The sequence below is a fragment of the Kryptolebias marmoratus genome, linkage group LG13 (genome assembly GCF_001649575.2).
Source record: "Kryptolebias marmoratus isolate JLee-2015 linkage group LG13, ASM164957v2, whole genome shotgun sequence".
Taxonomy (NCBI): Eukaryota; Metazoa; Chordata; class Actinopteri; order Cyprinodontiformes; family Rivulidae; genus Kryptolebias; species Kryptolebias marmoratus.
In genome coordinates, this window is record NC_051442.1 from 17,177,397 (window position 1) to 17,199,190 (window position 21,794).

General features: G+C 38.6%; 1 protein-coding gene across 4 annotated transcripts in view; it reads left to right on the top strand.

Annotated features, from left to right (window-relative positions):
• LOC108233901 (roundabout homolog 1-like) overlaps positions 1–21,794 on the top strand; it is a 102,920-nt gene that overhangs the window by 61,099 nt on the left and 20,027 nt on the right. For all 4 annotated transcript variants that reach the window (XM_017412667.2, XM_017412668.2, XM_037979021.1 and 1 more), the window contains one exon: positions 18,341–18,498. In XM_017412667.2, coding sequence (XP_017268156.1) covers positions 18,341–18,498 — 158 coding nt within the window. The remainder of the gene's footprint in view (positions 1–18,340; positions 18,499–21,794) is intronic.

Genomic DNA, 21,794 nt, shown 5'->3' on the forward strand with positions numbered 1-21,794 from the left:
GTAATCATCAAAATTAAACGAAATAAACATTTGAAATATATGAGTTTGTATGTAATGTATGAATATAATATACAAGTTTCACTTTTTAAATGGAATTACTGAAATCAATCTACTTTTTCATGATATTCTAATTTTATGACCAGCAACTGTATACAAATATAAATCTGTTTTTATTCAGTTTTGTTCATGAGGTCATTAACTACATATTTTAATGTGGATGTGTTTCTGCATTCATTGTGAGATGCTGCAGCACCCTCCACACCCCTACTTCCCACGGCCTTGCACTGAACTCACCGTGCTGATTTTTATTTATTTTTTTCGTGGGATTGTTTCAGTGGAAGTAAGTGAAACCAAGTGGAACAAGTGTTTGCATGTCCCTTCATCCATCTGCATTTCTATGCTGCCAGGATGACAGTATGCTGTTTATCAACCTGGCTGCTTCTTAAAATAATCTATTTAGCAGTATGTTCACTTTGCCCCCTCCCACCCCCCTGCCCATCAGAGCAGCTGTCTCTGCTGCACATGCTGCAGCAAGCCAACCTTAACGCTTTCTTTGCACTGCTGCTAAAACCAATTAAATTTACAGCAAAAAATGCCGTGATTTTTAAACTGCTCCATCTACACCCCCTCTCCCTGCCTTTGTTTCCTTCTGGTGTGTATTCATGTGTGCCTCTGTGTTTGTATGCCACCAAGGGCAATGTTGAGAGCTGATCAGGTGGGAATGTGACATACTTGCTGCTTGCGTGTGAGCCTGTCTGTCTGCTAATCCATATGGGTGCAGCACTAATTAAATCCAGCAGCTCAGCCATTCACACCACTGACTGCTTGGCACCGAGCAAAAAAATCTGTTGGTGTTCTGTCTGGTAATACGACAAAACCAGCAGGGAGAGGATTTTTTGGGGGTGCATGCCAGCTGCAGCAAGAAACAAAGTGGGTGTTACTTATTTTACAACTAAGTTTAAGAAAGACGGCTGACCTGTAGATAAGTGTTTGTGGGAAAGGGAATCAGATCAGCTGCTCATAATGAGGATATCTGTATAGTATGTAAGCAGTATAGTTAATAGCAGAGAGGTCATGGTGTCATGTGAGGCCTCCTTGTTGAGCTGCTGGAGTCACTGGGACAGACTGGCAGACTGCTTGTCTCTTTAAAAGTGCTTCCCCCACTCAGCAATTTCCAGACCTTATCGAATCTAAACAGTATAAATGTGTACCTTCCCTCCCCCTGACCCCATTGCTCCCCCAAAAGCTTTTTCCAGCCCCACTCCATCTGCACAGTGGAAACCCATTACTGTGTTACGATTGAGGTGGTTTTTGTCCCCGGATTTATCCCCTGAGTGCACCCCCTCCTTCCATTTTGCTTTCCCAGACTTGTTGGGTAGGAAATGCTGCTTGGCTCTCTTTGTGTATGCAGATTTCCAAGAGTAAGGGCACTTGTCCGCATGATTTTTTTTTTTTTTACAAAATTGTCCTCTCAATGTGTATTTTGCAAGTAATTTCACAGCAAATGTGTTTATGTTCTTTGCTCATTGTGTGATAGTACGCTTGATTAGTCTGTGTGCTGCTTGGGAGGGCTAATGTGTTGGTTTATTGGTGTTGTGTTAACAGGATAAAGATTTATAGGGGGCAGGTCAGCATGTGTTCTGTAGTTCACACAACACACAGATAAATAAATGGAAATTGAGTCCATTTGTCACTGTCCAGACTTGGCTTGTGTTGCTGCGTACCTGTGGAGTGCAGAGCCCAGCAGAGATGTGACAGTTTGTCCCTGTCACTTCCTTATCAGGTCGTCTATCACACATGTCCCTGTGAGCCCCCTGCATGCACTACTACTACTGCAACTACTACTACAGCTTAAGTCCTTCACCAAAGGAGAGAGCAAAGCAAAGAATGATAGCACTGTCCAAATCCCTGCTGTTTGCTCTCACACCTTTTGAAAAAAATCTATCTCAGGCTGATGTTGCAGCTGTAATGAAGAACTACATGAGGCTTGAATATCCCATAGAGAAGGAGAAGAATCCACAAGATCAAGAGAGAGAATTTACACAGAGGTAGAAATTATTTGCATTCTTTATCAGCTCAAACCACTCAACACTTTTTTTATTTGATAAAAGTTTAATTTAAAACTACATAAAAACAATTATTGAGAAACTTTAAAAATGGATTAGAAGAATGTAAGAATTATATATTGTCATGCTCACAGGTTTAAAAAAAACGTAAGATGCATTCTCACAAAAACGTTATAAAAACGTACGCATTTTCTAATACTGCATCATTTATTTTGAGAAATACACTGCTTTATATTACAGATCTGCTTTAATTTATTATTTAACCTAGACCACAGTTGTTCTTTTAACTGTAGGCATCAAGAAAGTGGTTGGATGATTTGGACCCAAAATGCAGACAAACACAAGGAGCTCTAAAGTAAAACTAATTTATTTAAAATAACAAAAACAAAGGCTGTCTTGGCAGCAAACTAAATGACAAAAACTGACAGGGTACAAGGGGTACAAGGGAAAGGCGTCATGAGGAAATCCAGACAGTACATGTATGCAACAATGAACCAGTGAGAAATGGGAGCTGAGAACCAGGTTATATGGAGTGAGGGTAATTAGTAAGTGGACACAGGTGACTGATTACAAACTTGGGGCAGGTGTAAATGGGTTTGGCAGGATAACTAGTAAAGGGCTGAGGACAGATGAATAATGGCAGGGGACACAGGGAGCAAACCAATAACTAAGATAAAACTAAACACAGGAACAATAAACCTAACACAAAATGAAACAACTAAAACCCAAATCCTGACAGTAGGGTTGTCTGCAAGACAATAAATATTAAATATTTTATAAATAAACCCGATTATATTTTAAAAGTTGCATTAAAATCAGTTCAGTTGTTCATGAGATTTTTCCTGATAACGAGATCAACAATTATAAACAAATATCTTGTGTGACCAATTAGCTTCTTGAATTGAATTAATTCTAAAAGTTAATTGTCTATAGATGTATTTCCAAAGACTACTTTCTGACAGTTTCATCAAAATTCATCTTGTGGTTAAAGAGATATTTTGATAACAGACAAACACACTCAGCAGCAGGCAATAATGATGGAGATGCTGGAAGAACATTCAGTTTGCTCAGCCTATCAACGTACAGTATGTTTATGTATATACTTATGTTGCTGAAGAGTCCCTACAGAGCTAAGAAGGTACATACTCTGAAGAAGGGAGCTTTAAAAGACCCAATACACACAGTTATAAAGACTGTGAACAGCCACAGTACTGCTGAGGTGGAAAGAAAAAGAGACAAACTACTTCAAATGGTTATAAGGACTGTGAAGTGGTTCCCTGTGGTCCAAAAGCACCTATTGAGCTTAACATTCTAATTTAAAACAGGATCTTTGCTAAGTGGTTTGTTATTTTTCGACATAACACCGGTTCATCCACTGAGCTTAGTAGCCTTTTTATGCCTAAATGATTCATAGGTCAGAGTTAAGCAGCCTAACAAACAAACAAAAAAAATCCTTCTGAAATTGGTCAGGTACTTTACTTAAAATATGTACAAAACAAACACACACACCCAAGAAAAAACAGCCAACATCTAAAAAACCAACCAAACAAACAAACAACAAAAAAACTCTCAATATAATTTAGAGGGCAACATATTTCTAACAGAACGGCTGCTTGCGACATATAAGCATTGTTTCTAGCATTGTTCACTAAGCACATTTCTTTGTGATTTCCTCAAGGATAGGAGTTACTGCACTAAATAAATTATATAAAAAAATCCTCTCATTCACTTAGTAAATGCTGAGCCCATCAGAAGCAGCAGCGGTTTCTCTTGAACACATAGGGCCTGGGTAATTATCATTTTAATAATAGCTACCGTGGACAAGGAAAAGTAAAACTTCAGCATTTTATAAAACAATAAGATAAAAAACCCTATTGCGTTTGCTCCTCCTAGTTAGTGAGCGATTGTATCACATAGAAAAAAGACGTAAAATGAAAATCTCACAGGTGATCTCTGTGCTTTTACATTCGCAGTGCTTACCCAGGATATTTTTCTTTGACTAGTTTTCTTTTGGTCTGCTTTATTTTTAATACTTGGAAAAAGGAGACATTAAGGTAGAGGGAGACATGCAGCCACAGTGCATTTCAGTTGTGTGGTTTTTGCTGGTATTCTGCTGACATGGGATCCATTAGGAGGGGGAGGAAGGGGGGGCAAAGGAGTTTGGGGTTTGGAGATGGGGGTGGAGAATACACAACAGTACTGGTGGAGAAAAAAAGAAACGTTCGGGCCTAAAAAAAAAAAAAGAAAGAAAGAAAAATAAATCTAGCCTTGGTGAAAGACTTTACTGCAGGTTTGAAAGAGGAGAGAGTGGAGAGAAGACAGGGAGGAGCAAAGCCCTGAGAGATGGCACATGGCTTGGAGGAAACAAAGGAGATGAGAGTAAGCAGGGATTGAAGTTGGAAGACAGGAAAACACGAGGGGTTATGAAAAGTGATGAGGGCTGTACAGCAGGAGAAGACAGAGATGAGAGGAGCGTTGGTTGGGGGCTGATTCAGCTTACTTTGCAGTGGTGCTGAATTAAACTTGCATGGTGGAAGGGTTTGAGGCTTCCAACATCTTGTTAGAGTAAACTGTCAATACTTAAGGTATATTCTTGCACCTAGAAAAATTGTGCAATGACACACTGCTGATGTAGCCAAGTAATTTGCACCCAACTAGACAGATGAGTCAATGGTAAAGAATACTGACTAAGGATAAATGCTTGAGTTTATTCAGGGAACGCCTCAATATAATGATAAGCCAAGGTGTCTACACACTCAGGGTATTTTTTTTTTTTTTTTTGTGGTGCTCAAATGATACTCTCCCTCCCTGTCATCACTGAAGTCTTACACGCCAACCGACAGGAGTGTCACAATCACACAGACTGGAAACACCTGGAGGCTAGAGCATCATACAACAGTCAGTCATATTTACATGGAATCAAACGCTGACAGATGAGTGTTTATGGCTAAGGCTGCAGCTGCATTTATGATAGGAATTCACAGAAAAATACGGGGGGGGGGGAAGGGAGAGGAAGGATGAAAGTGGGCGCTGTCTTTTTCTGTGTTTTCCAAGATGCTTCATGTAATTATAGATGCTTCTCAGGGATGTACTTCTCTCACGTTCCTGTGAACATTACCACATGCAAATGTCCACTTTTTTCCCTCTTCAATTGTGCCTCTGACCAAAACACATCAAACAGAATGAGCTATCAGAGGCAGGACGCGCCAGGCATCCAATATAATTTTTTTTAATATGATCATGTTTTTCACCTTTTCTTTGCATATCGTTTTAAGCCTTCTGCCTCTCCCTTCCCCCACCCCCATGCGTGGACCGCAATCGCCAGAAAGACAAATTACCCACCACGCTGCTCTTTTAGCTGCGCTTTCGATACAATAATCAATTTAAAGACGAGAGACAGAGAAGGCTAGAAAAATGTGAAATTATTCATCAGGGTCTTTCTGTGGCAGAGCAGTAGAGGTGTGGGGGGAGGGAACCAGCTACCTTGTCCTCCACTAGAGATAATTAGAGAGAAGACCAACAAGCAGAAGTAAAGAGAGGAGTGCAGGCCAGCAATGAAAAAAATGGACGGAGTGTAGTTGGTGTACAGTTAAAGGGGGTTTGTAGCTACTTGTTGTATTTGGCAGTGACAGAGATGGTGTTTGGTTTGTTGTCCCAGCAACAGACAGATACACAAGAGAGGATGGAGGACAGACAGCTGGAGCTGGTGACAAGTGAAGAGGAAGGAGGAGAATAAGCTCAGAGAGAGACGCACAACTCCAAGATAACTTTGGTTCAACTACTCAGGGGGATGTGTATGGTGTGAGAATATTAAAAAAAATGAGCCCCACTCTGTCTTGTGACAAGTTTCTACTAAGAGACTGCCTGTTTCCTACCAATTAAGGGGGCTGGAAGCTGCTTCACCTCAGTCTTCTAGGTCTCCACCCCCTCCTCCTCTGCACAATCTGTATTCACTCCCTTCCCCCCTTCATCCGTAAATTTGGCTATTTTATCTCACTGTAGGCATGCTCACTTTCTTTTTGTTGCCCATCTTGCATTCTTGTGTAATTAGACAAGTTGACTTAAACACTCAACTCTTAATGTGTTTATCTTGTGTTAATTACTTGTATCACCTAAAAACTTGCATTTAGTCAGCTCCTGTCTACTGTGCTCATCCCCGGGCTGCTGCAATGGCTCCGTTTCCCAAGAGGGATCATTAAAGTTCCATCTTTCACCCCTCATTTGTTTCTTCTCCCATTCACTTTCTTTCCGGTGCAGCTCGGTCCAAACTAAACAAGCCGTTACTGCACCAGATTTCAGTCCCCGTTGCTCCTTTAAATCACTGGTCTTTTCCCTCTGCTTGACTTGGAGGGGTTCAAAGTGCCAAAGACTACTGTTCCAAAGGCTATTTCACAATGTGAAACAGTGCATATCCTGCCACAGTGGACTAATTCGTCCCTTCATGTAATCATTTTTAAATTCCTAAAATCCCTTTAGAGACACGTTTGAACAAATATGTTTCACTGACTATAATGTATTGTGTTGCGCACCTTTTTATCTATCATGAATACCTGACATGATGCTTTAAATAGCTACAAATCCACCAATCATTACACCCTTTTTCATCTCCCATCTCGTCCCATCTCTTGTATTGAAATGCCTTAAAGTCACGTGATTCTTCTATCTGCACCTGCACTGTCAGCATCTTTCTCTATTACAAAAAAAGGTAATTTTCCTTGCTTGAATGAAGGCATTGTTGTGTTGTGTATCTCACAGTGAGATCTATATAAATCAGCATAATATGCCTTTAAATATAATGCCGTGGTCTAGAAAATGTGCGTAGAAATTGCCCGTGACTCTGTTTGGTATCTTTGTCTGATTTCCTTTTCTTCCATCCTATATGGGAAACATTCCACTTTTTTTTGCCGAGAGTCTCGTTCTCTCCTGGGCCCTGAGTTGTCTCTCAGATTGATGACAAGGGAAAGACTCTGGCACCTCAGGGTACATTAAGATGCAGAACATAACCATGAGTATAAGTGTGCGCAGAGTGTGTGTTTTTGTTAGCTCGTAACTCTGTGTATTTTGGCACCGGCTTCACCTTAAAGCAAACACTGACTGTTAGGCATTCTGATGCAGTGTTGCGTTCACTCGGGCTCTTTGCTTCTTTGTGTCTGCATCTCCACTCCTAGCTAAGCTTCTACAGAACGTATGTCTTTGTCTTGCTCGCTTTTCTCTTTGTTACAGTGTTGCCCTCCCCACAACCAACTTTTCCTCATCCTTCTCCTCCTCTCCTCTCTTTATAGGCACATTTTTGCTTGGAGCTTCCCCCCCCTGGGTTTCTGCACTTTATTATTTCTCTGCCCACATTTTCTTCTTTCACAAACAAAGGCCAGGTAGGAATTAGGGTAGCGACTCATTCTCGCAAAGCATGGCCCGCTAAGTGCAAGATTTATGCTCTGTCTGCAGTGTGTAATTGCGCGTACCCTGAAGTTTACCCCTCTTTCCTTTTTGTGTACAGTTCATGAAAGGTGCTTATTTTAAACTCAGTCTAGCCTGAGGAAATTTTCCAAACACCACCGCCGAGGTCATTCTGCTCAGACAAAGGTTTCTCAGGGCCAGTGCTGGAATACATTTGTCTCAAGGTCTGCTTTCCAGTTCTTCTGTTTTGTCAGACAAAAGCCTGTAAAGTCTTTACCATAATCTCTCTCCTTCAGAGGGATTCATCAGCCCTATTAGTGGAAAAATCTTTTCTTTTTTTGTCTGTGTGGAAAAAAAAAATCGACATCCACAAATGTATACTTAGACCTCCCTCAACTAACCATATTTTATCCACTTGTTAATGTTCCCAATTACTCTGCCAAACACTGCCAACATTTTGCAGCATGCCACGCTTATTGAAATGGTAATGCGAGCATCTCAAAATGAAAGTCGTTTCATTCACTGGCTTCGGAGTGGATTTATTCATGACAATTTACTCTTCTCATGCAGGATTACACTAATGAGAGGGTTAAAGGGCGGCGTGTGTGGTTTTTCTGCTTTCATGAGAGGGACTTTTGCTCCCCCCGAGTTAAAGGACCACATTACTGCCTCCAGTTCTCCCCATTATTCAGAAGAAGAGGACTTGATTTGGTTTTGTACCAACCCCATTTTCACTCAAATGCAGTTCATGCTTTCTGAAGAATTCAGGTGCTCGCTGTAATTAAAAACTGAAAGATTTTTGTCTGATTTAAATCACAAACTAGTCCATATCCTTATTGTTCATTCAGGATGCATGCTAGATGTAATTGCTACACAGCTGGAACAAGCTATAAAAGTAATAAAGCAACGCTTGTGTGCCGAGGGACCAGATTGAAGGCAATCTTCTGGCAGAAGGTCAGGTCCCAATGGGGAGGTGTTGTTAGTATAGATCTCACTATATAGGTCATAGTGCTTTGAGTTCAACACTGCAGTGGTTTTAGCTGCCTTTTCATCCTACTATACCATCAACACCCCTTCACACCTCTCTGCGCCTATAGCTCATTAGTGTCAGCTCTTCCGCCTTATTTTATTACTCAACAAAAGGCAAACCCACATTGTAATTAAATAACTGTTGAAAGGCTTGGCAATTATGGTCTTTAAAAGGTTTTTTTATACAAGTATTGTACTGTTCATACAAAAGAAAATGGATTTAGGGGGATCATTCAAATCATTTTACTTGTGGTTTAGTGGAAAGTTTATGAACAATTAATACCCTACTTGTTGCAGGTAGCTCTTTGAATGGCCTCAGTTTGGACAAACAGAGCTGAATTCTGACAGAATTGATGAGCCAACGACTTGGTCGAGTGAGACCAAATGCAAAATGGATTTCTGTCTTCCTAAAACATTTATGACATTTTCAGTCTTGAAAATGTCACAAGGTTTCATGCAAATGCAATCTTACAAACCTTTTCATCACTGTCAATTTAGCATTCACAAATGTTTTGAAAGAAACCACTTGATATTCCTATTAGGCCTATGTGTCAGGCTGCCCTAGAAGTGCTACAGCAGGTCATGGTGGTCTTGGTCTCGCTTGAGCTAGCTATTATTAGCTCATCAGTCCATCAGAACTAAACTCTGTTTCTCCAAACTGAAGTTGTTCTCAAAGGCATCTCCAGCAGGTAAGACATTAAATGCTCATAAATGTTCCACAGAACAGAAAATCTCAAATAATCTGAACTAATGTTTTAAGGCTGAAAGTGTTTACAAAGTGTAAATAAAAAATGCCAAGTGTTAGGAACACACCCCCACCCCCACCCTATATAATGAGATCCTATCATACAAGGTGTGATTAATCAGAAACCTTAAAAAACACCCTGTTGTTGTCAATAAAAGAGAATATAAAAAGCACAAAGGAATGCAGCCTCATAGCATTCTTGAGGTTTGTCTTTAACATGTTTCAGAGAATATACTTTCCACAATTATTGTGTGCCCTGAGGAAGTGAGCTCTTCTCTGAATGCATTTGCACTTATTAGATAGACCAACTTGCCATTTTCCGTTTGCTTTACTCTCTCTTCATTTATTTTGCTTAGTGAAAGCTTGATTTGATTAAAAAAGGTGAACCTTAGCTATACCTAAAAGTGATTTACTTGTTGGATAATTCGAATGAGTGTGTGTCTAATCACTAAGTGCTTCGGGAAATATTGTGGCACTAATATCAAATTGAATTTTTTTTTTTTTTTCACAAAAAATATTCTCACTGGGGATAGAAACTATATTTCCAAATTCCAAAACGCAGTCGATCATTTTACATCATAACACTGTGCTTTTTAAAGAAGAACTCAGAAAACAAATTGCAATAATAAGGATCACAAGTTGTAAAGTACTCAGGTTGATTTTATTTTTTTTCTGGAATGATTTGACTGTCTTGATTATGTTTGAGTTTTATTCAGTAATTAGCCTATTATTTAGCTTTCAGATCAAAGCACAACATCATCTCATTCTTGTAATATTTACCATTGACGCTTTTCATTATCCACATTGTTTTGTCGCTGGGTCTGAGGGGTTTCCTAGCAACCCGTATGATTTGTTAATTGACTAATAGCTATTCAATAAAGGGGAGGGAGATGTTGATTTAATTGTGCCATTTAGGACAAAATGACAGCTCTGAATACAGACTTTGATTTGTTTTCTGCTCTAGAGTCCAAAAGCATAACTTATGTATTGGAAAGACTTCATTAAAAACACTATGGTCTCTGACCAGGCAATATCATAAAAGTGTAGGTGCATGTATGTGCACATATGAATATACACGTTTATATGCATGTATATGTGTGCATGTTTAGTATATACTGGTATGCATGAGTGTGTATGTATATATGTATGTGAATGTAAAAGTGTATTCTTTTAGATCAAATACCTTTAGAATCAAGAAAAATCTATTGAGGCAACAAGAAGAGCAAAATACAACCATTTAACCAATTGACAGTTTTTATTATTCCATATAGGAGCTGTTTAGCCTTTGTTTCACCCAGCCCTCTTTGCCACCTCCCTAAATCCCCTGATCTGCTTCATGACCGTCTGTCTTTTTGTATCTACTCTCTCTCTCTTATTCCCAGCTATGCGTTCCCTTCTTACAGATGATGAGAGAAGAGAGGGGGATTAAAATGGAGGTTATACAATCCCTTTAGCTGGTTTTCGTGTCCGCCTCTCACGAGTGATGCGTTCTGCCCGTACATCAACAGGATTAGGGTGTCACAACTTCCAGGAACTGTTGAACCAGTGCATCCATTCATACAATCACGCTCAAAAAAAATCCCATAACCCCCCCCTGTCAGAATGCAGCATATCTCCAGTCCACATGTCCTCTTTCAAACTGACAGAAGACTTTTCAGTTTAACATTTGTAACAGGGTAAAAAAAAAAAAAGAATGGTGACATAATATGAAAACTAACAAAATGTACTTGAACGGTAGAAATCCAGAAAGCATATCAACTTTGTACTTACTGCCTGCAACTGAAAGCAAAGCAGCAATAATATTTTCCCCTTTGTCTGTGTGTGTGTGTATTTGTTTGCTTGTAGAGTTAGCAAAGAACCTCATGAACAGCTAGGCAGATTTGAACAAAACATTTAGAAAGTAATCATTGGAAGTACATTTACAATTAACTTCTGGGTCAAGATGGCCACAACAGATAAGTGACTTTAGCAATTTAAAAAAAAATACTTGTAATTCAGCCAGTTTTACAGATATTGAGCTACAGTTTGATGTGGTAGTAGCTGAACGTCATCTCTATCACATAATCTGAGCACTAACTGAACACACAAAAAATCTGTTTTTAAAACTTTGCCATTAACCATTAGACTCAGCTGTGCCTATCAGTTAGCAAAGTATTTGATGAACCACTGGACTGATTTTGATGAAATACCAAGAAAGTAATCACTGGATAAACGTCCACAACTAAATAACTTTTGGAGTCAATGCAATTTAAGATGGATGCCACAACCACAGACTTTAGCATACACAAAAATGCTTATAAGTCAGACAGTTTTACTGGTATTGAGTTTAGCTGAGTTTCATTTCCAAAACATACTCCAAGTAATACACATGATGCTATATTTTTTGCTGAACCCTACTGAAGCCCCCAAAAGAGAGTGAGACAATAAGAGGTAGAGAAGCCCTTGTAACTTCAGGTCAACATTAACCAACACCAAAATGGCTATTGTTATTGAGTTAATTTGACAGATATTAGGCTACATTTTGATGTGGTAGTAGGTGAAAGTCATCCCAAATACATACTCTGATCTTATCATTGCACAATATTAGAAATTAAATCACGCATAATGTTTTCAAAATTTGACTCCAAATAGCTACAACTTTGTCTATTGTCTACATAAGATAATTTTAGTTGCAAACTCAGGCATGCAAGGTGACTGGCAATAAAGAATCCTTTAAAGAAGGCTAAGACTTTAATTTATCTAAAGCCACCATTCTGTCCAGCCTTTCTAGACTAGAGTTTGTTTGTTTTTAAATCTGAGAGGAAATAAGTTAAAAGACCCAACTAATATTACAACTAAAAGCTTTATCCCAGTAAGTGAACCACTGTGTTGAGTTAATTGCCTCAGCAAGCATAAGACAGATTTATGGCCCCGCATGCAGAAAAGTCTGTTTGCCCTGGGACTTCTTTGAGTAATGATTTATTTGAGGAAAATGAAATTCAAATAGGGCAGCTCTGGGAGGACGGGCGAGGGATTTTTGTTTCCTTTATAAGCAGAGTGCACTGTCTTCTGGATGCTGTGTGTATTTTATAAATCTCACGTGGCATGGTTATGAGTCTGAGCTTATGCATGTGTTCTAATTTGTGTATGCAGGAATTGCACTTTTTATTGGATTTGCTTGGTTGCAGCTCATATTTTGGTTGCTGGATTTGGTAGGTGGTTGCAGGGTGGGGGCAGGGAGATGGAGTGGGGGGCAAAGAACCAACTGGACCTCCTGGGTGAGAGATTTTATTTGTGTCTGCCTCTTTTTTCTCTGTATCTAACCGCCTATAATGTATGAGCAGCACATATTGGTTTTTCCAAGGAGCAGGAGTTTCTCCTGCAGCTTCTTGTCTCTCCGGACGACAGCTCTGTCGAAGCAAGAGGAGGAGGTGAAGGAGGAGGGTTGCGGTTGGTAGATGCAGAGAGTTTTGGGGTAGAGCGAGGTCAGGAGATAGATTGTGAGAAAAGTCAAGGTTTTCATATCTGCGGGGATTGACAGATAGTGCCCTTTGATATTTCAGTCAATTAAAACTACTGCTTCTTACCCGAGAAGCAATAACTCCTCAAGACCATGCACTGGATGCTAGTATATTTTTAGTTTTTATTTCTGACATATGAAATAATGTTTTAGTGTGTTGTCAGTCCAAGTTATTAAAAAAGAGGAAACACTCATGACTCCCATCTATTGCCTTGATCAGCTGATATGCATAGAAATGTGCAGCAATGGATATGCAACTAATTCTTCTCAAATTTTGCAAAAATTTCATGAAATTGTCCTCTTTTTTCTGTTCAAGCATTTATAGGTGACATTTTAGTTTAAAATAGATCTCTAAATGTTATGTTCAAACAACCAACCAGTTTTACACATACTATATATTTATTAACAGTAGGGTTGAATTATTTCAAATAATTCTTCTGTAGAATGCTTGTTAAATGGTTTGTTTAATGAAAGGGTTTTTCAACGTGAATTTTCATCATTAAGGGACGGTGCCAGAAATCAGAAGGGTTAACAAAGTAGTTCAAATCTTTTAAATATAAGTTTTGTGGAGATTTATGAAAAAATTAACAAATTACCTGTTACACATAGCTGTTTGAGTGACCTTATTACTTGGAAAGATTTTTGAATCTGACTGAATTGACAGGCTATCTGCTAGTTTAGGCAGCTACAAAAAAACCCTAATGTCAGAAATTTCGTTGTGTTTCATGCAAATGGTTTTTAAAAAAACTTTTACGCTGTTGTCAGTTTTACATTATTTGGTAGGTCTGGCAGAAACGTGGTAATATTCCTACCAGACATGCTCCAAGCTACACCAAAAGGGCTACAGCTAGCTCCTGCTGCCACTTTTTGCACTGAAAAATATAAATTTGATGGTGATATAAAGGTGCTGTGAGGGGTGTACCCCACCTCTTGCACAGTGACTGCTGGAGCTAGGTACCAGCCTCCCCGTGGGTAAAGAATATGGATAGATGGATGGATGGATGGATGGATGGATGGATGGATGGATGGATGGATGGATGGATGGATGGATGGATAGATGGATGGATGGATGGATGGATGGATGGATGGATGGATGGATGGATGGATGGATGGATGGATAGATGGATGGATGGATGAATGGATGAATGGATGGATAGATGGATGGATGGATGGATGGATGGATGGATGGATGGATGGATGAATGGATGGATGGATGGATGGATGGATGGATGGATGGATGGATGGATGGATGGATGGATGGATGGATGGATGGGTTTATTAAATGGTGTTGACATGAACTGCTTTAAAATGTTTGAGAATTTTTTAAGACAGCATCATTACACTTTGGTCTTGGAACCACTCATATTAGTTGTTAACCTGTCAATTCAGTCAGAAAGAAAGTATTTCTCTAAACTGTGGTTGTTCAAAGAGCTATCTACAGGAGTTAAGTTATTAATTGTTCATAACCTTTTCACAGAACCCCACTTCAAAAGATCTGAACAGTCAGTCTTATTCGATTGTTTCTTTAATGTAGACCCAGATTTTATTTAAATCCCTGATGGCATTTGAAGACATTTTGTATTCATCTAATTTTGGTAAAAACTTAATAAAAAAACAGCAAAAAAGGCTTGATAAAAATCACCCCTGGAGTAATGATTATTTATTTATTTTTTTTCATCGTATTAACTGGTTGTCTTTGGTTTTCATTAAATGTGTCACTATACTTAAAGGCCAAACTACTCACCACATCTGTCCAAAGGTCTTTGGGTTGGTTGTGTTTTGTGTTCAAATGGAGCTTTGCAAAACTAAACCTTACCTCAATCTTCATTTTAAAGAGAAGATGATTTCTTTTGGGAACCATACCAAGAAATCTGTTTTTTTCATGTTTTGCACACAGAATAATATAATCTTCTCATTAACATAAAAAATCACACAAGTATTGCACTAACAAACATATTGCAGACAATGATTATTAATTATTAGATCACTTCTCCCTGTTTTGAGCCAATAGGAACATGTTTCTTTTTTTCTTCTATAAGTTTTTAAATACTTTACATTTCTGTTATTTAAAAGTTCAAAATTAAAAGCAACAGAGAGCAATATATCAAAATAATGATGTAGGAAGGCCTAAGTGTTTTGCTTTTCTCCTTAGGCATAAAACAGGCATTTGGATAAGCTGTCACTAAATGTATTCTAATATAAAGTGAAGGAGGAATTGTGCACAGCAGTGCTTTTGGCAAATTTGACACAAAGGCATCACAGCCTTACAGAAACTGCAGTAATTTATTCCATTTTTTATTTTATTATTTTGCCTGTGTTTAGTAGCCATGCTGCAAACACCTAAACCTGAGAAACTGCATTTTGTTCTTCAGTCAAGTAGTTTGAATGACCATAAGCTGAGTCTGAGTCACAATAATGTTGACTTCATTATATTTATGACAAAAGAAAGAATTACTTTACCAGCATAAAGTAACAAAGCAGAGTACCCTGAGGTTGTCATGTCAAAAAGTTAAAACAGTTTTCGACTCATGTGAACAAAAAAGAAGATTATTCTCTGTTGGTGTTTTACAGTGATGTGATGTGATAGAGACTGTTTCTGCTCCGCCCCACTCCTGACTGTGGGGTATGATTGTATTCCTATCGGGTCCAGTTGGACTCTGCAAAGAGGATTATTGGAGCTTGGCTGGAGTAGACCTTTCAAGCTGTGGCTCAAGCTCCAGAGGACTAACAACAAGTCAGACACTGTCAGATTCAGACTAGTGAGGCCAGGGGCGGATGCTTTGAAGTGGGCTGTGAGATTCTCATCTGGAGGGATCAGATGAAGGGAGAAAACAAGACAGCAAGAGGTGCAAACCTTCAGCCAAGCAGGCAAGCTGGGTAGGCTCCAGAAGCTGCAGAGGTGGGTTTCACTGAACCCAGAGCCTGCTTTCAAAATACATGTGAGATTCATGTGTGCAAGTTGTAAAATAAACGAGCAAAATTGGAGAATTGCTACAAAACATGATGTGCAGAGCCTTTAAATGCAGATGCTAGACATAAGAAAAAGGGTCAACAGAAAATGAAAAAAAAAAAAAAGGATAATCAAGTAAAAGACTGTTTATGGTTTTGATTTTGCAGAAATCTACAAGCAAAATATAAATATTTGCACACTGAATGAACAAAATGTAAAAAAAGGGTTATTTCATAAAGGATTGCTTTATAAATTAGTGTAATAAAGTTATGGGGAAAGGAATATTCCTCATTTGTTTTGTTTTTTTATTTATTTTGTTTTTCTAGTTTAAGGCATGTAAAAGTTACCTGATTTCTTATCAGGTGTTCAATTTAGGTAAATACAGCCTTGGATATACAACTACATGCTATGTAATTTGGGATTGTGTTTTCCTAATTTCAATACTTTGCATAAAAAATACAATGCAAAAGAAAGGGTGTACTTTTTACTTTTACGTAATGAATATATTATGTTTTCCTAACCACCCTAGTCAACTTCTGCAGAAGCTCATAACTAAAAGGAGTGGTGTTAGAAACATCACTCCCAAGAAATACAGTAGATTGTAAAAAAATGTTCATAAACAGAAAAATACTAACTGTGTTTAGACAGTAGATGGCAAAAAGGAAATTCTAGTGTGAAAGAGGGTGAAACACAGCTCAGAGAGAAAATCAGTCTTAGCTTTGAAAATTAAAGTACTTACACATCATTTTTTTTGTCATAAGTTACACTAAGCCAAACACATCTTCCAGTCTCAGGACATAAAAAAAAAGATTTGAAACAAATGTTTTATATTTGTTGTACATGCAAAAACTGCACATTTTTTCTGGCCCCTTTGCACTTAAAAAAAAAAAATCAGTCCTTACTAACAATTTCACAACTTTTATTCCCACATCTTCTTAACATTTCATCCCCTAAGTGCAAATGTAAATCTCTAACAAATGTGTTTGAGGAAATAAACCAGGCTTTCAGATTCTATGGAAACAATTGGGCCCCTCACACAATAGTAAAAGCAGATGTGTAACGTGATTGCTTTTGGAATTATAAGATGGTATCAGTCAATCAGTCAGCATGCACACACATACACACTGTACACAGAGTTGTGATGGTCTCAGTTTCTTCCTGTCTGAAGTAACTTCAGCCATATTTTGGTGTCCCACGAGGAAGGCCTTTTATCATGTGACACAATGCTGTTGGCAGTGGTGAAGGGTGGAGGGCTGGGGGGTGTCAAACAGCTGTTTCCCATCAGCTTTCAGTCAAATGCAGACAGTTAGTCGCAACTGTGTTCAGAGGATCAGACGGGTAACGCGGCAGAGTGGAGCTTATAGACACGCAAGAGTAAAAATAGTTCCAATTAGAAGGTCATTCCAATTTTGTTCTTCCATGGGCCATGGCTCTCATCAGGCATCTCTGGCCTCCCTGCACAGTGTTATATAGAAATTCGTAGCCAGAGGTGGAGGAGTTGCCACCATCTGGGAGTGATTGTGCGTTTTCCTTATTGTTTCCTGTCTTCTCACCCCAACTCGAGTCCACTAAGTTCTGCTGTTCTGCTTGCTCTGTCTTGGCACAGCTCCCTTTGGCTTGTTCGGGTTCTAAGCCCACCCCTGTAATTTAACACTGGGAATGCTTAACAGCAGTCACTCGTACACAGGCGTCTACATCCGCACATGTTGTTCACTTCACCACAGGCAGAAATCCTATCAGAGACACTGAGGGAAACATTGTTTACATTATGCTAATCCCTATTTGTCTTTTGAACACTTCAGTTCCATTACTTTGGCCACTATGTTAAACTGTTAAGCTATGACCAGGTCCTGTTCAAGATGCTCAGTGAAGGCCTTGGTCTACTGTTTATGGCAACGATGAGGGCTGTCTGTAACCAGTGATAATAACACCCTTTTGGATTAGATGCGAGCTTGTTTCGTCTCCAGTTCAGCTTCTGGCTGCTTTCTCAGCAGACAGGCTACTCATTGAGAAAAGATGATAAACTGCTGTGGTCGTTTTTTTTGCCTCCTGCTGTTGGAGATATCTCAAACCCACCTTTCTTTTGAGCACTGCTGCAGTGCACCCTCTTGTCTTTGCATCAGGCTTTGTAAAAAACAACTTTCTCAGCAGCATGTGTTGATAGTTTTTGTTTAAGTAAAATGGGGAAAACAAAGACCCAGGTGTAGATAAAAAATGTATTTCAGATGAATGGATAATGACCACGTTTGGTGCTCTAAAAATGTCACAAAATCAAACAAGGGGTCATATTTTCAACAAAGAGAAGCAAGTACAAACCTGTCCAGGTGATTTAGGTCTACAAAGCATTAGCTGGCTGATTTAATGTTTCCTGCATTTCTGGCATTCTACAACAGCAAGGAATGGGTGGACAGCTGAATAAGGGGAATAAACAAAGAAAAAGCTTCATCATGTGACATAAAGCAGCAAATACTGTACAGCCATAAAATTCTCACTTATCCAACATCATGCATTTATTGAGATATTCTCTTTATCACAACAGGCAAATTTCCACCTGAACAAATCAACCAACAAGCATGTGTTATCTTTGTATATTTATTTTCAAACATCAATAAACTCCACTCCTTAATGATTTATGTTTTTTGTATATTTTTCAGTTTTACGTGATGACTTCAGGCAGAACCCCGTTGACGTTATGGTTGCTGTTGGTGAGCCTGCGGTGCTGGAGTGCCAGCCCCCCCGTGGACACCCTGAACCCACCATCTCCTGGAGGAGAGACGGTTCCAACTTAGATGACAGAGATGAACGCATTACAGTAAAAAAGCCCCTTTTTACTTTAAATGTTACACATTTTCCTTAGTGGCACTAATAATGTTTTATTTTTTTTCTTTAATAGGAAACAGAAGGATAGTCTTAATCCAGTCTTAATAGTTTATACAATTTTTATTGATTGGCTAATCAATTTCTATTTTAGTCTCATATTGTTTTTCAATCAACAAGTCAAAAAGGAAAAAAAAAAACACTTTTGCATTAAAATATGTTGACACAACTGACCCAAGTAGCTTCACAATCACTTAGACTATGCTGCAAATACCTTATAGTCAATTCTTTAATATAAATTTGCACTATTAGAACTTTAAAGATGTTACTTACACTTTAAAGAAACTAAACTACTTTAAAGAAACTAAACTACTTTAAAGAAACTAAACTTTAAAGATCTTACCTAGTATCATGGAAAGTCTTTCTGGCATTAATACCACAAATAAGAAAAGACATTTTGATTCCGCAAATATTTTCTGAGCAGAATAAAATAGTACTTCAGAAAATAAGTGAATTTATTGCTGCTTTACATACTTAAAAACTTGCCTGGCAATATATGATAATGCAAGACTAATTATTTTTGCTACAATATGTCGTAACATGAATACGTGGTGAGCCTTTTTTTACATCTCTTAATATAGAATAAATTAATGTTGCATCTGAAAGTACAACTAAGCTTTAACTGAACTCTGGAACACAGTCAAGTGTAAGCAACTTAGTTTTGTTCATTAATGTGCGTGCATGAGTGTATGAGATTTGTTTATATGAATGTGCATGCTCCTGGGGACAAGCAGGACAGGATTCAAAGATCATGTTGGTGCGGAGTGACAGGTAGAGCCTCTCAAGGGGGCTGTGATGGACAGAGCAGCTCGCTCTGATTTAAGGAGACGAACAGATCAGAGCCGGGAGGGGGGAGAGCCTCCACTGAAGAAAATACAAAGGCTGCCTTTTGCTTTGTACTTTCTATGTGCCTTTCCCTGTCATCCCTAATCATCTTTTCTGTTTGGAAATGGGTCTTTGTCGGTAGTGTTCACGGAAAGAAGCTACAAACTGTATGGAAACCAAAGGAGTGCGGCACAAGCGATTCATGGCTACTCGAAATGACTTTTGTGTTTTTCTTCCAGTACTGGCTACCGATAATTTTAACTATTTGATAAAGCTGTGATTGTTATTGTTTTTATAAACTTACACAAGTAAAATGTGATCATGGATTTCAGTGAAAACAATTCATCTGTTTGTGCAGCATAATACATTTAAGCAACAACACAATCACAAGCTTCCCAATGTTTGTGACTATTAGGGATATGAAAATTGCCTGAAAATTGCCTGAAAATTACCGATTCACAACATGTATGTGCACAATGTGGCTGCAACAGTAGAGCAACCATGCACCAATGCAGTTTAGAGATTCAATTTAGATTCATTAATTTAAAACATCTCTGTACCAACACAATTCAATGGTTTTTGCTTGTTTTTAGTCAGCAAGTAGGTTTGTTATTACAGGCATCCACTATAGGAATAGCTAAAAGGTTTTAAACAGTGTAGCTACATTTGTGTATGGATACCAGATGTCACATATTCATTTATTTTATGTCCAGCTCTTCTTCTGGTGCAATGCCTGCTCACAAGTGGTATTGCTTTCTTGGTAACAATGCCTACTAATTCAGAGGAGAACTGTAGCACCGCCTGTAAAAACAGCAACAAACAAACAATAAAAGTGTGCTTCACCCGGATCATATAAATCAACTAATACTAAAAAAAGATTAAATTATGCTTACGCTGAGTTACTGAAAAGAGTGTTAAACACACACGCACTAGACCTCCGTTTTGTGATTTTTTTTGTTAATTGTGAGTTATGTTTTATGAAAGTGTTTCTATTTTAAAACAAGAAGTGTTTGTGAGCAGTGACTATTTTTTATTAGGCTGTAAAAATATCCATCATAATAAATGACACAGAATCAACCCTTTGCTTTGTTGTATTGCATTGAATGTATAATGTTGAATCTAAAGTCATATGAAATCACATTATATCATGATCAAGAGCTAAATATATACTGGTTATTTACTGATTTTGCTTCTCATATATTTTTAATGAATCAGACCATTGACAGTGTATCAGCTACACATCCCTAGTGCCCATAAGAAGGAAAAATAAAGCACAAAAAAGGACTTTGTTACTTTTATCAATAATTTTGCTTTAATTTCATGCAAATACCCTTTATGTGCCAAAAACATTATATAAAACATCATTTTCTCAAATAGTGAGCATTTTGCTTTGGTCCTAGAGTCTAAATACACAACTGTAATTCACTGAATAGTAAGAGGAATGATCACTGATTCCGTGCCCCACCCTTATGCTCCTTGTGATTACTAGAGGCTGGCATTTTGTATTTAAAATACACAATAATTTGTTCAATCTTCCATTTTGAAACCACATCATTTGCAACAGACCTGGGATGTCAGCTGCATTTAAGCCATTTTTCCTTGTTATTTATTTGCTGGACAGCCTGATCTTTTTGTGGTGTAAGGTTAGCCCCGGAGGAGGCTGACTAATAAATGAGAGGCTGCTGGTTTCAACCCAGCAGCAGCAGTTTAATGTTTTTTTTTCTATCGGCTAGGTGGTGGTTTTAGAGTACCCACCAAGCCAGGTGCTGTCTAGCTTAGTGCCTGCTTTATGAATGCAGCACTGCAGGCAGCCTTGGCCCCTTGACTTCTGCTAAGAAATGGCAGCGCTGCTTTGTGCACTGTGTGTTTCTAGCAGGCATACATGAATAGTTTGATTCTATAGCTGAGTGTAGGTGGGGAAAGAAGCAATCTCAAAACATAATAACTGGGACTGAAAGTTTAATTGAAGCCGATGCCTGGCAGAAGGTTTCAGATGTCTGGATGCAAAAAGGGGCTTTCTTTTTGTACTGAGGTGTTTGGATCGTCATTCCCGTCTGCTTTAGCGAATCTACTCAGTTCTGCTCTGGTATCACCTCTAACACCAAGTAGCCGCTGACTATCAGCACAGAAGCTCTCCTTCAAAGCACTATAAAACATCTACTATAGTCTGTGGGAGTGTGGAGTACAGGAAATACTGAAAACAGCATGCTGGAGTGCACATGTCTTCAACCTCTTTGTTATGTGTGTGGGTGTGCCTGTGTTTGGGTGCACAGATATGCGTACAGAGAGGGTGAAAAGTTTGGGAAAGGCAAAGCAGGCTGACAGAACATCTAAGGAACATCTCTACAAAGAGGTTGTGCCTTTGTTCCCAGGGTTCTTGTGCAGCACTAGATATGAATTATGTAA